This window comes from Aspergillus alliaceus, assembly GCF_009176365.1.
Source record: "Aspergillus alliaceus strain CBS 536.65 unplaced genomic scaffold BDW43scaffold_48, whole genome shotgun sequence".
Taxonomy (NCBI): Eukaryota; Fungi; Ascomycota; class Eurotiomycetes; order Eurotiales; family Aspergillaceae; genus Aspergillus; species Aspergillus alliaceus.
Genome location: NW_022474731.1, coordinates 247,026 through 266,462, shown reverse-complemented (window position 1 = coordinate 266,462; position 19,437 = coordinate 247,026). Strand labels below are relative to the sequence as shown.

Sequence of the window (19,437 nt, the reverse complement as noted above, 5' to 3'; positions counted from 1 at the left end):
AGCTTCCAGGTGTTACGGGTCAACAGCTGGATTTGATCTAGGAAATCTACTTGGAAGAAATCAGTAATTTTCTCGAAACAATATATATAGTAGTAGTCTGAGAAATATTATTATCTCCTCAAATCCGTTTAGCACAGCAGAAAAGAACTCGCTCAGCAATTTCAAAGGCAAATGTATGTAGAGCAAATAATCCAGGAAATACTCTTCAACGGGGACTACAAGAAGCGTGAGAGCATACCTATCGAGGCAGGAGGTCTGTATACTTATACACCCTACAGCAAGGTGTATATGCTCTTTTATGGGGCAATCAGAACAGGTTTGGATTGGTTAAAGGCTGACTGAGAGAACCTGACTGAGACCCCTTAGTCTCCCTGAGAGCCAAAAGGGCCTGAATGTTGTTCCCTGCATCTTTAGTAATGTGGAGAGTTCTCTATCCACGATCGGTATGCCGACTTTCGGAACATCTCGCTGTGGCTGGCTGTGGATTATCCGGGACCCACAGATGATAAGAAATGATCAGCCCCCACCCAGCAAAGGCCCCAAAATGCCGTCAGCGACTCAGTCCTCTTCCGGAGGGAAACAAAAAGCAAAAGGATGAAGATAAAAAGAAAAGGCTACCGGAGAAGAATATATCTATCTATATCTAATTCACGGTGGTAGACTAAAAATACTATTATGAAGCTTCTTGGTTCACATTAGTCTCCAATTCGATCCAGTAAAACCGGTATTGGCTTTTACTGTCTGGTTTACAAAGTAGAGAATGAGACATACATGTAGAGTGAGAGGCACTCGTCTATCCAAGAAGCAGACACGTCATAAATTACATTCCTGATGAAGTGATTCTAACCATCACTTTTGTGAATCATCGTTATTTAGTAGTAGTACCGTGGGATAAGGCCTTTGAGATGGCGCAGCGATCTAAATTCATAGAATAACACAAGAAGAAGACTTTGCGTTCTTAGGCTTCACTTTAGCATCATCTACCGTGTCTAACAGCTTCATGATGGACGTGCTTCCGACCTTTTCCGCTGCCCGACGGGCGTTGCCATACCGCCCCCCCTGAGCATGAACATTCGCGCCATGCCGTAGCAGGATTCTCACGATCTCCTTCTTTCCATGCCACGCTGCAGCTTGAAGGGCGAAACCGTACTTGCCCCCTTTTGCGTTGACGTCAGCTCCAAGATCCAGAAGCAATTGCACCATCTTTGTATGTCCACCGGCAATAGCCGCCTGCAGTGCGCTTCCGTAGTATCCGTCATGCTGCGAGTTCACATCGAACCCTTTGCACGATGAAAAGGCGCGAACTAGATCGATGGAGCCATCCAGTGATAGAATTTGCAATACATCTCCACACCGATGGTCGGTGAAGAGTCTGTAGAACGCTGTCAGAATTCTGTCCATCTCGGGTTGTTTCAACAATGCCTGCAAAAACTTTCGCTGGGAGACACCTGAGGCTTGCGCAGTTTCAGCATGGTAGAATATGTACTTGGCTGCGTAGGGCAGAAAAGGATAGCTCCTCCGAACCACATGATAATCTTTCTGAATAGGCAGTTTCATGCTCATCACGTACGCAAAGCAACATCTCCTTAGATAATCGTGGCTGGTACCAACGGGATTGTCCCGTAACTTTGGGTCTAAGGTCCTCAGCCTTTGGTTACGAAGCAAAAAGTCGTTAATAGAGAGGTGGATAAATTGCAGTGTAGTCCCTCCCTGTCGCTGTTCGACTAGACCTTTCGATGAATGGATAATACGGCGACTGACAGTATCACTGTTTATCTTGGAGGTGTCCCAGGGATCAAGGTGTTGTCGTGTTGTTCCTACCAAAATTGCGCTGAAGAGTTCAACTGGTTGGATTTGGCGCTTGCAAAAGAGGATCCACTGCAGCGTGAGAATGGTTTCATCCTTATTAGCCATGTCTCTGTTTAGCAGAGTCTGAAAGACTTGCTCAAGATCAGGAGGGAGTTCCTTGAGGAGCGTTTGCATCGCCTCCAGCTTTCCATGACTAAACGCCTGATTGAGCATTGCCACGACAAGGACAACCCACATGAAGATACCGGAGGCTTTGTTCAGAAGCTGGTCTTCAATTTCTTGGGTCCGCCCTATTAGTCGGTCCCGAATGTATGTTTGGATATCCTCTTCGTGTTCCTGCATCTGCTCGACGATTAATTCCAGGGATTTCCGCATACTGACAGTAGGATAGTGACGACTGGACAGACATATGCGTAAGTCGGCATTCGCTTGTACTGCCTCTATGCTCAATGCTTCAAGAAAGGACACGACCTTTTGTACCTCCTTTTCGCCACATTCATCTAAGGCATCGATGAGAAACATGATTGGCTTTTTATGAGTTCGACTCGCTTCAAGCAACAGATACTCTTCAAGCTCCCCTCTTCTCCAGTCCCATTGTCCCTGTGGGTGCTTTTTCAGTTTGTCTCGAAAAAGGACAAGAAGACGGTTACATGAATCGTCATCTTGATCAATCAACTGATATACTAGGGACCGTAACATGCCCAGCGGAGTTTTTTCGAGGTCTGTACCTCGAGCGTTGAAGAAGTAGGCAGCAGTGACATGACCTTTGAAGAAGGCTTGCCTCGCCTGTTTCAATGTGTACTTCATCAGCGTTGATTTTCCGGCCCCGGGCTTTCCCTTGATCCAAAGGACCCCATTGTTAGTCGGAAGGTCATCATGATCTCGCCACTGCTGGAAAGCCTTTGTTTCCAAAAACCATTTGCAAGTACTGCGATGAGCGACAGAAATATCTTGATGACGAGCATCAATGTTGCGAAAGCTGAGGGAGCGGCCACAATCTAATTGCTGTTAGCTCAATAGGAAAATCGACCGCACGGAGTGGGAAAAAGGCTGTAGAAGGGTAGAGCTATTTGCTGTCACGGACCTGCTTTCTCTATTTCCCGCGGCATAGGGAGAAACGCTGGCCTTACTCTTTCCACTATACATATACATGTTAGCTGGTATGCCTCGTTAGACTCACAAATAGTACATACTGTTTGTCGTTCCGGAGTTTGCCGGCTTGTCGACCACGGTCCAGAGATCTAGCAGGGCCTTCATACAAGCTGCTGCTGCTGCAGCCGCATATGGCTGCCACAACTTATTTTTGTGGCTGTCTGCATAGTCACAGACCCCTTTGATCACTAGACACGGAAAGGTTTCCCAAATTCCTGCACTTTCCATTTCGAAAGCTATGACCCCCTCTTCCTTGGCGATAATATCGCGATCTTCACCGGACTTCATCACCGTGTCCCCAGTCGCAATCCGGCCAAAGTGGATCTCCGGCGGCGGTGCCCTCGTGGCATTCTTCGCAACCGGCAATCGTTTACGAGCAACCAGGCGTGTTGGATCACATCCTAATTGCTTGCAAGATGCTTTCTGCGCAGCGGAGCAAATACTACCTCCTTCGCAAATCTCGCAATCGCCAGTCTTGTGATGTTGATGTCGATAAGCAGGCTGGTACAGCTGATCTAAGCCAGTACCGGGATATTTGATGCCTCCATTTCCAAGCTTTGGACACAATGCATCTATATTAACTGCCAATTTGTCATGAAGGCGCTTCTTATTTCGTTGTGATTGCAACTTGGCCAACATTGCTCTGATTTCAGCCCTGGGTGGGCTGAGGTTGTCTGTGGAAGTATCTTTCCGTATAAAGTGGCTCCCAGGAAACCGTCTTCCAAAGTCGAACTCCACCACCCCGTCACTGATAATTACATCGCCTAGGACAATTTCCGCGCTGTCTTGTCCGTCAGGAACCCCCCCGCAGATACCGACGAGCAAAGCAAGCTTGATACCGGGAAAGCTTGACCGAAAATTAGCTGCAACATTGGCAGCGTTTTTCTTTCCCATCCCAGGCATATGGGCGAGCACAACATTATGGTTGGAAATCAACCCCGTTGTATACTCGTTGACATCGGTGGTGAATTTGCCGTATTTGTCCCCATCATCGTCCCAATACTTGTCAAATGCCGCTTCCACAGCATTCGCCTCTGTAGGTAACGCACATATGATCGCGATTTCAAAATCTGCCCGCGACCTGGGTTGCTCTGGATGCGCCATCTAGTGCGGGGTATGCGCTTGAAACGGCGGCATTTGGTGTGAATCCTTCTTGGTCGTAGTAGTAGTAGTAGTCGCGGTTGTGTGCTGGGCGTTACGCGGGCAGCTCGGCCAGTGTGTGATAGCCAGTGCCGTAACTTACTTCGTCTGGCCTGGTGATGGAATATGAGAATCATTTGGCGCCTGTGAGTGAAATGATAGACGCTGTTGCTTACAAGGCTGAGGCTGAGGCTAATGCAAGGCTGCACAAATTCAGGTTTAGCTAACCTAGTTAGTTATTCCCTATTCAACCTTAGTCAGCGCTCGCTCGGTCAATTAAGGTCACATACGCCTTAATGTCGCCATACTGCGTTATTTCAATTGGCACTTATCTTTTATGTATTTAGTCTTGGTTATTCGCTTAGTTAGGAGAATCAGACCTTCATAGATTCATGAAGTTGATACTAGTCAATACGCTTAGCGAGCAGGTCAACATATTAAAAGGGATATATTATCCGGACGAGATGCTAAACCATGATAGGAAGGCGATATACCGTGTATTGGTAATACTATATATTAGCCTAGATGGCTTTGAAGCTTTGATCTTTCCTATTTAGGAAGGGTCTTCTACTATAATAGGATTATTGCCTGCCTGAGTACCTGCCTGAGCATCTTACTACCGGAGCGCTTGCTCAGCCTGTTCAAAGGCTGAGATCTCTCGATTTCTAGAACCTCTAGGCCTCCCATGTGCCCGTATAACCAGCGGTTCCAGTAGATGAGGCCATTCAATTAGTGGATCTGGATCTAGATTAGATAGATCAATCGGCTCAGGCGGATCATCCCGTGATATTAACCACTGAGAATGGAAGGTTAATATAGGCAGTGGCTCCCTAGATACACGATAATATATAATAATATGTATACAAGAGACTCCTAATATTTTAGTAGTAATCCCTGTACAATGTCCAATTGGTGGCTTTTCTGGGTCTATTAATAGATAGCGGTTTCATATACTAAGCACCTTATTCAGTGCATGGATTAAAATATGATGAATAATAACATTGTAGAATAGAAGTTCAGCCTGTAGATCACTAGATGCCTGAATACGCTCATCTGCAAGTGCTTCCTAAATCTGAGGATGATGATTGGTAATCGTATGCTCAATTAATCTGACTATATTTAGTAGATCACCTAGAGAGCTTTAGAGATCTCATTTAATTTGCCAGTGAGATCCCTCACTACAAGATGTAGCCAGCTAACCAAAATATAGATAGATGTTTGTATAGCAGTGGAGAAAATCCCTTTCTGTTTGACTGTAAAGCTATTCAGATTCTATATAAAGTAAAAGCTTTTAAAATATAGGATATTGATATGTCCGCTTAAAACGGGAATATTCATAGTCTTTTACTTCAATAGATTTTGCAGTAATAACACTATACCAATCATGTAAAGGATTACTCCTGGGATTAGCCATTCGATACGTAGGATCTTTCCACTAGGTAAAAAGATCCACTATGATCCACTCCGATCGGAGTTGATTTCCCAGGCACGGTATATATAATACCGCAACTTGCCATCGAGGCCTTAAGCCTAAGGCTTACCCGTGACAAATCAGCTAGCATAGTCTTCCATTGAGTATCAATCTCCTTAAGAAATTCTTTCTCATTGGCCGCTGTCTCTATAGATCATATAAGTAAATAATCGCGTATAGCCCATTTTGCATGACTAAGGATGTTCTTATTAATATGCCATATATATAAAAGCGAGGCAGTAGATAGCCATATATTTCGTATGGCGCTTAATAAAGAGTTATCTTTATCAGTGACCACTGCAGTTGGCGGTTGAAGTTATAGAAAGGTATAAATATTAGCAAGGCGCTCTATTATATAGCGGAATAGGTCTTCTTGCTTATCTAATATAAAGCCAAAAGCAATATAGAAAGTGTGTCCCTGTAGTATTAAACTAATAATACTGAAAAGCAGTATATTATATCAGTTTGTTTTGTATATACAGTCCATCATCAAAATGTAGGGGTTTCTACGTAGGTTCTCAATTAATGATCAATGACTGAGAAAGACTGTAGAAACATTACAATTCTCGTGTATTTGATCAGCTTGTCCATTGGACCAAAAATAATATGCCGGGGTATTCCATATTCTGGGTCCCCGCATTGAGCGTTGAGAGTTTCGAGCAGGCTTGCACAGAAATTGTGCGCGAGCTGGGCATCCAGAACAGCTCAGGCAATGAAAATGCCATGGAAATGGTGCACAGGCATCTCAGCTCAGAGACTGGCGGACAGTGGCTTTTCATCAGGGATAATGCAGACGATATGGATCTGCTTTTTGGCGGGGCCGATGTATCCAGTGGCGTCTACAAATACTTGCCGATGGCTGACAACGGTGTTATCTTGCTCACCTCTCGTTCCCGCGAAGTGGCGGTCTCATTCGCGCAAAAAAACATAATCGAGCTGCAGAACATGACAGTACATGAAGCGACTGAGCTTTTCGAGAATATTGTAATAAAAGACTTACGCAGCGATGAAGAAGCGACAAAAAAATTACTGAAGGAACTCACCTCGTTGCCGCTAGCCATCACACAAGCCGCTGCCTATATTAACAGCACTAAAATATCGACTTCAAGGTACCTCGAGATGTACGGCACAGAAAACGAGAGGATACAACTCTTGAGTAGACATTTTCCCGATGCTACTCGCTACCGTGAGATGCAAGATGCTGTCGCCTTTACCTGGCTCATTTCTTTCGAAAACATTAAGCGACATGACCCTGACGCTATTACACTGCTGGAGTTTATATCTTGCATTGAGCCGAAGGGAACACCACGATCCATTCTTCCGCCGCTAGACTCGGACGAGGAGATGGAGTTCGCTATTGGTACATTATGTGGATATACATTCATGACTAAAGGAGGGAATGGCGATATATTCGACATGCATAGCCTAGTGCATCTAGCGATGCGTTTATGGGTACAGAAGGAAGGCCATACACCATCGGCTATGGAGAGGGCGACGCGGCATATAGAAAGGATTTTTCCACTTGTGAACCACAGAAACCGTAACATATGGAGGACTTACCTACCGCACGCCCTTAAACTTGTTCGAAATGACGAGACACCTTGCATAGTCGAGAAATACGATCTCCTTAGTAAAGCTGCGGATTGTTTCGGGGTGGACCACCGGTGGAGGGAGGCGGTAGGCTGCCTTGAAGAGGAGACAGAATGGAGACAAAGTCACTATGGCATGGAGGATCCCTCCCTACTGAGTTCTCAGCACGAGCTTGCAATGGCATACCTAGGAGTTGGACAACGCCAACGGGCAATAGAGCTGCTTGAACATGTGATCAATATACGAAACGATATACTTGATCAAAATGATCTCCTCCTACTGACATCTCAGCACGATCTTGCAATTTTATACGAAAAAGGTGGGCAAGCTCAACGGGCAATTAAGCTGCTTGAGCATCTACTTAATCTAGAAAGTGGTATACTTCATCAAGATGACTCCCTCCGTCTGGATTTTCAGCATAGCCTTGCAACGGCATACGCAGCAGTTGGACAAACCCAGCAGGCAATAGAGCTGCTTGAGCATATAGTCAATATACAAGACGATATACGTGATCAAGATGATATCTCCCGACTGATATCTCTGTATGTTCTTGCAAAGGTATACCAAGGAGAGGACAAATACAGAAGGTGATAGAGGTGCTTGAGCCTGTGGTCAATATACAAGACGATATACTTGATCAAGATGACCAATCCCGAAGGGCATCTCAGTATCTGCTTGCAGAGGCATACCAAGGAGATGGACAAATCAAGAAGGCAATAGAGCTGCTTGAGCACGTTATCAATATAGAAAGCGGCATACTTGACCAAAATGACCCTCCCGACTGTCATCTCAGCATGCGCTTGCAAAAGCATACCAGGAAGATGGACAAATCAAGAAGGCAATAGAGTTGCTTGAGCATGTGGTCAATATAAAAAACGATATATGTGATCAAGATGACTCCTCCCGACTGGTATTTCAGTTTAACCTTGCATCAGCATACCAAGAAGATGGACAAATCAAGAAGGCAATAGAAATGCTTGAGAATGTGGTCAATATAGGAATGGGCATGATTGATCAAAATCATCCCTCTCGACGGCCATACCAGCACGCTTTGGAGAGGCTATCTCAAATATACCACGAAATGCAAGGGCAAACGGTGGACCCTCAAGAAGGCGAGAGCCAAGTGCAGAGTTGCATTATACCCCAACGACAGCCTCATCGATCGGAAAGAAAATCGGTGAGGCGGTATTTGCGACGTTTTTTCCCAACCGGGGTATAGGCTACATTGAGAATGAATAGTCCACGTCCTGTGGGTCATGGCCAAGTCATCAGACCTTTTCGGGAACGGTCCTTCCATCTAGCAGATTCATTGGTGATCACCTTTGTCGGTTACCTGATCCTGGTGACGGTTGACGCAGAGGTGAACCAGGGAGTGGCACATTTCGCGTGTTCCTTGCTGGCCGCTGGAGCCTTTGTGCCGATTAGTATCTTCACAGATGGCATACAAATCACCAATGAGAGCCAGAGAGCGGTGACCGTTGGATTTTTGGTGGGCTCGGCGAACTGCGCGGGCATCCCATCTAGCTTATCATTCACGGCGGATACAGCCCCGAAATATCTGCCCGCATTGATCGTCGATTGCGATTCCTCCTGGTCGGGTTGGTGGTTATTCTTGGTCTAGGAACTTGGTTCCAGATCACAATCGCCGGAGAGGCAGGGCGCAGGGTGTTAGACTCACCGTGGCCAATGTCCCAACGGAGACATTGGTGGGCGGGTGGAAGGATCCGAGCTGGAGATGGACTCCTTGATGTTTTCAAGAGAGAGGAAGAGAAATATATATTCGTGCGGGGACATCTCGCCTAGCCTGCTGATGGACTCTGTCTAGAATATCTGGTAACGTATCCGTATGAAAAGATATCAAAGCTATCATATTTATGGTCCCTATTCGACTATCTAGAAGGCTTATCTCAGTGGGGATCATGATTCCCTTCATATGTGGCTTGATTACTATAGTACTCAGCAATCTACATACTTCCGCAGGTGGTCAATTCACCAGGCATGTCAGGTGCCTACGATACTACGTAATTTCTTGGGCGTATTCAGTACTCTCTGATCGTGCACTATATTAGAAATGGCTGGTAGTGCTAGAAAGTCGCCTCTACGGTCTTCTCCAGAGTATCAATGGATTGATTCACACTGGTAGGGGCAAATGTGTCAAAATCTGCTTATATTAATGATATCAACATGCTCTGCGAGTTCATGCTATCCGTATGCCACTACAAATAACTGGGTGTCAACACCCTTCTGGGCAACCAGGCATAAATTAAGCACACCGCGAATGAATGATAGGCATGGTGTATAATGACCAAAGCAAAGAAAGCTTTACCTAGTCCTGCAATGCGCCCTGTACTTCATCAAAGGCATGGCTGACTTGATCTAAACAAGGCGTCGCCTTGTTGAAGACCTCAGGCGGAACCTGGGCCTGAGCTGCCTTCTCAAACTGAAGCTTTTCGTCTTGGAGACCCTGCACCAACTTCCTGGACAACGGGGCAACACCAGCTTGCTTCAGTAGAGGTGCCTGTAGCACGGTTAGACTGGCCACTCGCTTGACGACATGTAAGAGTTAACTCAACCTTACTTTTTCAGTGCCGGTATTGATGGCATCGAGAAGCTCGGGACACATCCTCGCATACGCCTCGTAATACTTAGTCGCCTCATCAGTTGTGAGGGGATCGCCACTTGTCAGGCTTTTTCGGGCAGCTTGTGCTGCATTCTTCGCCTGGTAGATGGAGCTCGAAACTGGAATCGCTGCGGCCTTCCCTCCGTGGTAATTGTCCAGGGATGACTTCGCAGCGGTGATGGCCGTGGTCAAACGGTCCATATCGGAGATGGAATGCGCCAAATTGGTCGCAGCCAATACCGGCCAGACCGTGCAAAGGGTGCTGATGGCTAGGAGGGTAGGCTTGCTAAATATCATGGTGTCGGTTGAGGCTGGCTACCCGTGGGGAGGAGCTTAGCGCCACTGGAGATGGAAAGTCACTTGATAAGCTGGTAAGGAGGTTCGAGGTGAATGAAGGGTGGTCATCGACTAGGGTATGTGTGCTCCCTTTATATGGCCACTCTGATGGCAAGCAAAGTGGAACCGTATTGCCAACTACGCGTAGTGAAATTCAATGCGATTCCTGGAAGGAAAACGTTTTGATGATCATAGTCTGCTCGTCCTGGGTTTGGTATCTTGTTTTTCTTTGTTGGACAGAAACATAGACAACTTGGCATTCCATATCCCTTGTTCATGGAAAGAACGCAACTCTATTCTGTACAGTTTACATAACCTTTTGGGAAGGACACAAAGGGTCGGTGTTGCACTGTACATGATTTATTGAGGTGCTTAATGGAGAACGTACTGAATGAGATCTGGAATGTATAGGAAGTCTTTTCCTCGATGCATGATGGGTGCCTGATGCCCATGAGACACCTCATATTTGATGATCCAACCCCATCAACAGGTATTTAAATCACTAGTGATGCAGGGGGGGCAATATTCTGCAAGAGGGTCTTCTAATCGGGTGTTCCAGGACGAACCCAATGTACATGGAATTCCATAGCTGGCGGATCCAACGAGCAATCGCATTGCGTGTATGCAAGGGGGCTGGAAGAACATAACAAACCTGGAAGTCGTGAGATTCCTCAGATCAGGCATGTACAGTACGTGTAGGGCACCAATACAGTTGAACAATTATGATGGATACATCAAATACCGAGAGCATCTCGAAACCCAGCCGCGATCCCCTCAGGAGCCTTGATGTTATCCCCGGTGTACATGCCACACACCAAATTTACTCCGCGGCCATGATTAACCCAAGTTCGAGTTCTACCGAGAAAGTCCTGCAGCAACCCATGGTGAGTGGCACATACCTTTCACAGTATATCATGTCTCGACTGAGACTGACAAGAAGTGCGGTGTTCAAAGGAAGCCGTCCCGGAAAAAGCAATGACTGGTGATAATGACGGTCCTGCCGGCATCGCTATTGTCGGCATGGCGATGAGGCTACCTGGTGGGGTTCGTACGGCAGAAGAATTTTGGGAACTCTTGATCAACAAACGTGATTGTTCCTCGGAGGTTCCAAACACTCGCTACAACGTGGATGCCTTTTACCATCCGAACAAGCCGCAGTCCGTCCGTACGAGACGGGGGTATTTCCTGGAGGATGAGTACCTCGGAAAGGCCGACATGGCCTTTTTCTATCAGATGGGTGGATTCACGGCCAGTGAACTAGATCCGCAGCAAATGCTATTGATGGAGGTAGTATGGGAGTGTATGGAAAACGCAGGACAATCTAGTTGGCGTGGAACCGACATTGGATGCTATGTAGGCACATTTGGGGAGGACTGGCATGAGCTGATGGCCAAGGAAACCCAGGCAATCTCCAGAGTTCATGCGTTTGCCAATGGAGGGTTTGCCCTGGCAAATAGAGTATCATATGAATTTGATTTGAAGGGACCCAGGTAATGCGCAATATCTAGCAGAAAGGTGACAAGTGACTCAGAACTGAACTGACCGTTCGCAGTGCCACAATCATGACAGCATGTTCATCATCTCTGATGGCGCTGCATGAGGCGTGTCAAGCGCTGCAGAATGGAGACTGCTCGTCCGCAATTGTGGCGGGAGCCAACATGCTTCTCACCCCATCTATGACAGTGAACATGTCAGAAAACATGGTGCTCTCTCCGGACGGTTACTGCAAGACGTTTGATGCTAGTGCCAATGGCTATGCCAGAGGAGAGGCTGTCAATGTGATTTACATTAAGACCTTAGATCAAGCCCTTGCAGATGGAGACCGTGTTCGCGCAGTGATCCGGGCCACATCGGCTAACTATGATGGAAGAACAGATAAGATCTTTGCTCCAGATATTGACAGTCAGGAGCGATTGATCCGAAAGGCCTATGAAAGAGCTCGGATCCACAATATCAAGGACACAGCGTTCATCGAGTGTCATGGGACAGGGACCAAGGTTGGAGATATTGTTGAAGCAAATGCTATTGCTCGGGTCTTCGGCCCACATAGTGTGTATATAGGATCAGTAAGCCAGTATCTAGCTCTTTACATTGCAATAATAGTGACTGACCAGGCCTCCTGTCCAGGTAAAATCCAATGTGGGCCACGGGGAGGGAGCATCAGGCCTTACAGGCGTTATTAAGTCAGTGCTCGCCTTGGAGCGGCATATCATTCCGCCAAACATGCACTTTGTCCAGCCCAATCCCAAGAGCAAGTAAGCTTCTTGTATCATCTGAAGGAATGTCCTAATAATGGTCAACAGTCCCATTTGGAACAGCGGGACTTCGCGTCCCTACTGAGCCAACCCCATGGCCGCTAGGACGCAAGGAACGTGTCGGCGTCAACTGCTTTGGCATCGGCGGGTCTAATGTCCATGTATGTGAAAGTCCCCGTGGTCAATGTGCCAACTGATTCGCTGACCGCGTCTTGAAGGCCATTCTGGAGTCTCTGTCCACGGCTGATCATCCCAGTCAAAACACGCGAGACAAGGCCCCTTTGCGCCCGCGGCTCCTTGTAATATCGGCACACAGTAAGACTGCCCTGGACATGCGTCAGGAGGATATGCAACTATACCTCAAGCGATGCCCGGAGCAGCTTGGCAACATAGCCTATACTCTTGGAGTTCGCCGTGACCATCTTCCACATCGCGCATATACAATTGCCGATGGCGTGAGTACAACCGGCTTTCGCCAAGTTACCAATGATCCAAGTAGATCCCCAGCCTCGGTTATATTTACTTTCACCGGGCAGGGAGCACAGTGGGTTGGGATGGGACGGGAGCTGATCAACAATTTCCCCTGCGTTCAACGCGATGTTCAGGCCATGGACAAAGTCCTACAGGAACTGAGTACACCACCGAGGTGGAGTATTGAAGGTAACCAACCACCATCTGATGGGAATGCATGATTAGTTTCTGATAGCCATGGTGCCGATAGGGGAGCTCCAGAATCTTCATGGGGAAAACCACATTGATTGCCCTGAATACGCTCAGACATTGTGCGCTGCTGTGCAGATCACCTTGGTGAACCTCCTGAAAGGCTGGGGAATTCATCCGTCCGGTGTGATAGGGCATTCCAGTGGCGAGGTCATTGCAGCGTATGGGGCCGGGGCAATTACAATGCGTACAGCAATTATCACTGCGCATCTCCGTGGACAATGTGTGGGTGGGTGCTCCGGTGCAATGGCTGTGGTTGGTCTCGGACTGGCAACTGTTACCAGTTTCCTGATTGATGGGGTGGCAATCGCTTGCGAGAATAGCCCTCAGAGTGTGAACATTTCGGGAGACCAGGAGAAGGTCATCACAGTGCTTGATCAGATCAAGGTCAAGTATCCAAGTGCATTTATCAGGCAATTGCCAGTCTCAGTGGCATATCACTCCCGTTGGTCCCCCCATACTCATATCCTTATTTTTTAATATATTGACAAGATAGCAGCTGACATGTGCCGTGTGGGGCCGGCTTTTGAGTCGACCATCTCCCCATACATTACGCACAATGATGCTATGGTTCCCATGTACTCCACTGTAACAGGAGCGCGAATCACAGACCCGGGGGAGCTCAATGCAGCATATTGGCGCAAAAATCTTGAGTCTCCAGTTCAATTTAATATAGCGGTGCAAGAACTTATCGCTCAATCTCCAGCAAGCAAGTTCACTTTTCTGGAAATTGGACCCCATCCCACACTTTCTGGACCTCTCCGACAGATTCTTACGGAGCGGCAAGATACCCAGAGCACTTATATCCCGACACTTAGAAAACAAAAGAATCAGGTACACTGTCTGCTGGAGGCAGCAGGACAGGCGTTTCTAAACCAATGTGCTGTCAATTTTGAAGCAATTAACGGTAAAGGAGCGGTCCTGTCCAACCTCCCAGTGTATAAATGGGACCGACAAGATGCCCACTGGCGGGAGAGCCGAGTGAGCCAGAGCTGGAGGTTCCGACAGCACCCCCACCACGAGCTTCTGGGATCACGGATCTTGGAGGGGAGTGATCTAGAGCCAGCGTGGAGAGTCTTGCTAAGCACACGGAATGTATCCTGGCTCAATGATCATCGACTCTTGGGGGAGACAATATTCCCATGCGCTGGGTACATCGCCATGATCAACGAAGCGATGTTTCAACTATTCAACACACAGGAATGTACAATCCGCAACCTGCTTATCCAAAAGCCACTTCATTTCCCAGATTCTGATCCGGTTGAGCTCATCACTACTGCACGGCCGGTGAGAATAAGCGACAGGGTGAGCTCAAAATGGTATGAATTCACAATCGTGTCGTATAACGGTAAAGGATGGGTTAAACACACTACTGGTCAAGCAAAGGCGGGTGTAGAGGAGCGACCCCCGGCGGCGGATATTTCGCAAGCTTTTCCTAGACTTGTTTCATCGGATTTTTGGTATGGTGCGTTGGAAAAGCTTGGCCTGGAGTATGGACCTCACTTTCGAGTTCTCCAAGATATCACCGCCGATCCGATGAACTTCCGAGCCACTGCCATCGTTCACGGTGATTCACCCGACCAGAGAAGCAATCTCGCGGTTCACCCAACCGTCATCGACGCATGCTTACAGCTATTCAGTGTGGCCGGATGCAAAGGAAAGGCGCTGTGTTTGAACAAGCTTTGTATCCCTACATTTATCGACAAGATTCATATTGGTCGAAATCAGCCAGTGATGAATGCCGAGGCGTGGGGAGATAATCCCACTTCCACTGAGGGACGGGGAACCGTGGTCCTCGCAGCCGATCAACAACACGTCCTGTCGATGCATGGGGTAAGTATAATGTACTTGGGTCATGAATTGCGAAGCGAGGAAGGGGCCGTCCCTTTAGCGTCCTGCGTCGAATGGAGGCGGGATCTCAACTTCACGCATAGCGACCAGCAACCAGCTTCCCTGAAGGCCAGAGATGAAGCTTCGGGTTTGATTAATGAACTCTCCATCATCTCGATAATTCAAGTTCATCGGCTCATCGAAAATGCAGTTCCAGGTTCAGAGGCACTGCAGGACTACCAGTTATGGATCCAATCCCAGGTGCGAGACATGCAAAATGCGTGCTACCCAGCATACATTGGCCCTGAGTGCCTGGAGTGGATAGAAATGGACGACGATACCCTTCAGCGGCAGCGGCATATATGTAGTGAGGCATTAAAGGCCCGGGGCCTAGGCTTCATCCCACAGCTGAGCCAATGCGTGGTGAACGCCTCGTTGGACGTCGTCAAGGGATTGGTGGATCCCTCTACTCTTGAGATCCAGGAGCAATTTAACGAGCTACATAGCTGGGCCTTGTCAATCGACCCTGTATCTGAATGGCTCTACTCTCTCCGTCATTGCAATCCACTGCTCAGGGTTCTTGAAGTGGGGTCAGCAAGAGGAGCATTCTCATCCGATATCCTTGATTGTCTCGTCTCCGATAAGATGCGCTATTATTCGCTGTACACGTGGACAGAAGCCTCTGAGATAACTTCTGCAGCGGAAGAACAGCTTGGAGACTATAAGCAAGTAGTATTCAAACGTTTGGATATCACCCGTGACCCCCTTGAGCAAGGCTTCCGGGCAAATAGTTATGACCTTATATTGGGGTCTAATGTAGGTGGCGCCCTACTACGCGCTCAATGACCGTGTAACTGATAATCCGCAGCTCAGCTGTAAAACAGACCAGTTAAGGACTGCTCTACAAAATATCAAGAAACTGCTAGGTCCTCGGGGGCGACTGTTGCTGCGCCAACCAACTCCAGGTAATTGATCGTTCTTACAAGACACTAAGGCATGACTGATAATTCAACAGCACTCTCTGCTCTGCAATACATTTTTGTGTGCATTCCCATATGATATATCCAGTGAATAAAGTCTGACCATGCGCGTGTAGGGCCTACTCTCCGATACAGGTAACATTGCGTCAATCGTTAATAATCATACGTCGCTCGCACTATGGCGCACAGAGCTCCAACGAACCGGGTTCAACATGGTTGAGGGGGATATGTGTCGCAATTGCCTATACTATAATATTATATCTCAGGTCCCGGATGATGAGGTGCTGGATCAGAACCCCATATATCTCCTCTGCCGTAGTAAAATGCATTGTGCTTCATGGATCTGTGCAGTTGAAATGAATCTCGAGCAGAAGGGTTATGAAGTCCGAAGATGCACGATTGGGGAGGAAATACCTTTCGAGCATCAGGTCATTTCGCTCCTAGACGTGGAGGAGCCCTTCTTCAAAAACGCCAGCGAGGAAAGCTGGAAGTCCTTCCAGCAGTTTGTTGGGTACTCGCCCCGGGTTCTTTGGGTAACCAAGGCAGTCGAGCTTTCATGCCCGGACCCGGACTTTAGCTTGGTGCTCGGGGTGTCGCGGACAGCACGACTGGAGCAAGGGCTGCATTTCGGAACCCTCCAAATAGACAATTTTGATTCCGTGGCCGCAGAAGCGCTGGGGAACGTGGCGAAGCGGTTTTTCCGACAATTCGAAGGTGACGTGGGGATGGTTGATCCTGACTATGAATTTGCTTTGCACCAGGGCGCGATCTACATCCCTCGCGTTCAATGGACATCGCTACAGGACCAACTTCACACTGACGCACAGCATGACATGCCTGTCAAGCTGGATATCGATTCATATGGATTGATAGATACGCTCTCCTGGGCTATCCATGAGTATAGCAATGTCGGACCAGACGATGTGGAAGTCGATATCAAATATGTCGGACTCAATTTCCGGGTATGTTCTACACAGAAGGGAAGGTTAAACCTAAGCCACCTAACTCAGCTTTACTAGGATATCATGATAGCGCTAGGGGTTATGGCGGATAAGTCAGAGTTTGGGGTCGAGGCCAGTGGGGTTATCCGACAATGTGGCAGCAATGTGAAAGAGCTCCAAACTGGTGATCGAGTGCTCATTTCACGACCTGGACTGTTCCACACAGTCAAGTCCGTCCCAGCGAGTCTCTGTACACGGTTGCCACCATCCCTTTCGTTTCAGGACGCTGCGGCCATGATGGTTGCTTATGGAACAGCGCTCTACTGCCTCACAGATATCGCAAGACTGGAAAAGGGTCAGGTATGTGCGACTTGCAACAATAAGATATTCGTTTGCTTACACAGAGACCTATGCAGTCTGTGCTGATTCATGCAGCCTGTGGAGGAGTTGGTCTCGCTGCCGTGCAGCTATGTCGCATTATTGGCGCAGAGGTATGTGGGCGTTGCACTGGAGCCTGAGAAGGCTACGAAGGTTAATTATATTCTCGGGCCGGGTAGATATATGCCACTGTGGGGAGTGAAGCCAAAGCACTGTATTTGGTGGAAAATCACTGTATCCCACGTCATCACATCTTCAATTCCCGCAATACCTCATTTTTGCCAGACTTGATGCGGGAGACCAAGGGCCAAGGAGTCGATGTTGTGCTCAACTCGCTTGCCGGAGAACTTCTCCATGCGTCTTGGCAATGTGTCGCGGAATTTGGCAAGATGGTGGAGATCGGCAAGAGGGATTTCGAGGAGCACGGGTCCCTAGACCTGAAGGCCTTTGGTGGTAACCGGGCCTTCTTGGGAGTCGATCTTATTCGGTTGATAGAGAGGCCGGGATGGTCTGCGAGGTATTGGCTTCCTTATCTCTGGTCATTCCCTATCACCCGATGTGAGCTAACAAAGGATGGTCAGTCTCGCCCAGCGCATCCTGGCCCTTTATGAGCAAGGCAAAATACAGCCAGTTCGCCCTCTAAAGGAGGTTGCTGCGGCCGAGGTGCACAAGGCCTTTCGCTACATGCAACAGGGGCATCACATTGGCAAGATCGTTGTCCGAATGCCTAGAAGTGCAAAGGAGGTCGCCGTGGCCAAGTCTCGCAGCAACATGGCTCTCTCTCCTGACGTGGCATACCTCCTTGTGGGCGGCCTTGGGGGGGTTGGACGGTCATTAGCCTCATGGATGGTGGAACGAGGGGCGCGGCATCTAATCTTTCTGTCCCGGTCCGCGGGTGACTCTCGTCAAGATAGAAGCTTTGTTTGTGAGCTGGAGGCCCAGGGATGCAGCGCGACCTTGGTGAGAGGTGACGTTGCTGTGCTTGAGGATGTTCAGACGGCCATTCGAGGCTCCGGTTACCCCATCGGAGGAGTTCTGCTATTGACCATGGTAGTTAAGGTCAGTACAGCAATGAAGCACATCGCAATGGTGTTTACTGACTCTCAAAGGATCAACTTATCCCGGACATGACCTACCAGAACTGGCAGGATGTCCTCGCAGTCAAGGTCGCTGGCGCGTGGAACATCCACCATGCGTTGGATGGGCAGGACTCCTGTCTACAATTCTTTGTGGTGTGCGGTTCTATTACGGGCGTCATGGGAAATGCTGGCCAGGTGAATTATTCCGCGGCGAATGCGTTCTTAGCGTCCTTTGCTCAGTATCGGCTAGACAAAGGGCTACCTGCCTCAGTAGTAAACCTCGGAGCGGTTGACGACATAGGATTCCTAGCCACAAAGGACAGGAGATTGCGTGACAGAATGCGCTCCGCGGCGGTCCGTCTGCTAAGAGAACAAGAGGTGTTAGACGCATTTGAAATTGCGATGTCACAATGTCGGTCAAAGAAGGCCGCGCTGTCGGGTGCTAGCGGTCTGCGTGTCCCCAACAATGTGATTGTTGGGATGAGTAACACCAAGTCCCTGGTTGACCCTTCTGTTCGGACTCTTTGGGGGCAGGATGCACGGTTCAGCGCCTATGCCAACATAGATACCGTCGAAAAACAGCCACAGCACTCTGCCAATAGCGTGGTGGGGCTCCAGAAATTGTTCCAGTCTGCAAAGAATAATCCTGAGTTACTGAATGATCCATCGCAAGCTGCCATGATCGTCACGGAGATCGTGAAAGCAATTCAGGAATATTCGATCTTCGCGCGCGGTCAGGAATACGATCACGTGGCAGCGACTGCCATTGACTCCTTGATGACAGTCGAAATCCGAAACTGGAGCAAGCGCTATCTTAACCTGGATCTCCCCCTGTCAGCAATTGCTCAAGCAGGAACCATTGGAGGACTGGGGGAGCTAGTTCTGGTATATATGCGGTCCAAATATTTGAAATCTTAACCAGGGCTTGCCATAACCCGGGTGTCGACGGAGTGGGTATGGGTTTGGATATCAAACCCACGTGTTCTTGGCGGGTACCCGTCTGGTTCTTGGGTGTGCATCCGCACCCCTGAATACTAGACTCCTTCATGCTTTCTACTAGGGATAAGAGATTTTCAAGTTTTGACTGAAAATGAAAATTTCAACAATTTTACAGAAATGCTTAGTGATAATATTTC

The 19,437-nt window shown here is 48.2% G+C and overlaps 4 protein-coding genes across 4 annotated transcripts; 3 read left to right on the top strand and 1 right to left on the bottom strand.

Annotated features, from left to right (window-relative positions):
• Positions 1-912: 912 nt before the first annotated feature.
• Positions 913-4,272, bottom strand: BDW43DRAFT_287342 (uncharacterized protein). Its single transcript, XM_032043144.1, has 3 exons — positions 3,003-4,272; positions 2,894-2,947; positions 913-2,807 (listed from the first exon to the last, which is right to left on the bottom strand). The coding sequence occupies exons 1-3, from the start codon at positions 4,063-4,065 to the stop codon at positions 925-927; spliced, it is 3,000 nt and encodes a 999-aa protein (XP_031896765.1). The 5' UTR covers positions 4,066-4,272; the 3' UTR covers positions 913-924.
• Positions 4,273-6,295: 2,023 nt separating this feature from the next.
• BDW43DRAFT_314572 (uncharacterized protein) lies at positions 6,296-7,753 on the top strand (the record flags this gene model as incomplete). The annotated part of the gene is made up of 1 exon (XM_032047843.1): positions 6,296-7,753. The coding sequence occupies one exon, from the start codon at positions 6,296-6,298 to the stop codon at positions 7,751-7,753; it is 1,458 nt and encodes a 485-aa protein (XP_031896764.1).
• Positions 7,754-8,393: 640 nt separating this feature from the next.
• Positions 8,394-8,783, top strand: BDW43DRAFT_314571 (uncharacterized protein; the record flags this gene model as incomplete). The annotated part of the gene is made up of 1 exon (XM_032047842.1): positions 8,394-8,783. The coding sequence occupies one exon, from the start codon at positions 8,394-8,396 to the stop codon at positions 8,781-8,783; it is 390 nt and encodes a 129-aa protein (XP_031896763.1).
• A 2,294-nt stretch (positions 8,784-11,077) lies between these two features.
• On the top strand, positions 11,078-19,219 carry BDW43DRAFT_321789 (type I polyketide synthase; the record flags this gene model as incomplete). The annotated part of the gene is made up of 16 exons (XM_032049410.1): positions 11,078-11,608; positions 11,671-12,184; positions 12,246-12,369; positions 12,422-12,534; positions 12,592-13,033; positions 13,095-13,538; positions 13,593-15,665; positions 15,699-15,743; positions 15,808-15,888; positions 16,039-16,631; positions 16,665-16,865; positions 16,923-17,204; positions 17,261-17,335; positions 17,402-17,739; positions 17,804-18,281; positions 18,332-19,219. The coding sequence occupies exons 1-16, from the start codon at positions 11,094-11,096 to the stop codon at positions 19,217-19,219; spliced, it is 7,206 nt and encodes a 2,401-aa protein (XP_031896762.1). The 5' UTR covers positions 11,078-11,093.
• Between the last annotated feature and the right edge of the window lie 218 nt (positions 19,220-19,437).

What these genes read in the sequence shown, in the direction of transcription:
- BDW43DRAFT_287342 (XM_032043144.1), bottom strand. Translation starts at nt 4,065, where the DNA reads ATGGCGCATCCAGAGCAACCCAGGTCGCGGGCAGATTTTGAAATCGCG. An exon ending in AAACTCCGGAACGACAAACA is followed by an intron (nt 2,948 to 3,002) that starts GTATGTACTATT and finishes GTATATGTATAG; the next exon opens with TGGAAAGAGTAAGGCCAGCG. An exon ending in GCGGGAAATAGAGAAAGCAG is followed by an intron (nt 2,808 to 2,893) that starts GTCCGTGACAGC and finishes AACAGCAATTAG; the next exon opens with ATTGTGGCCGCTCCCTCAGC.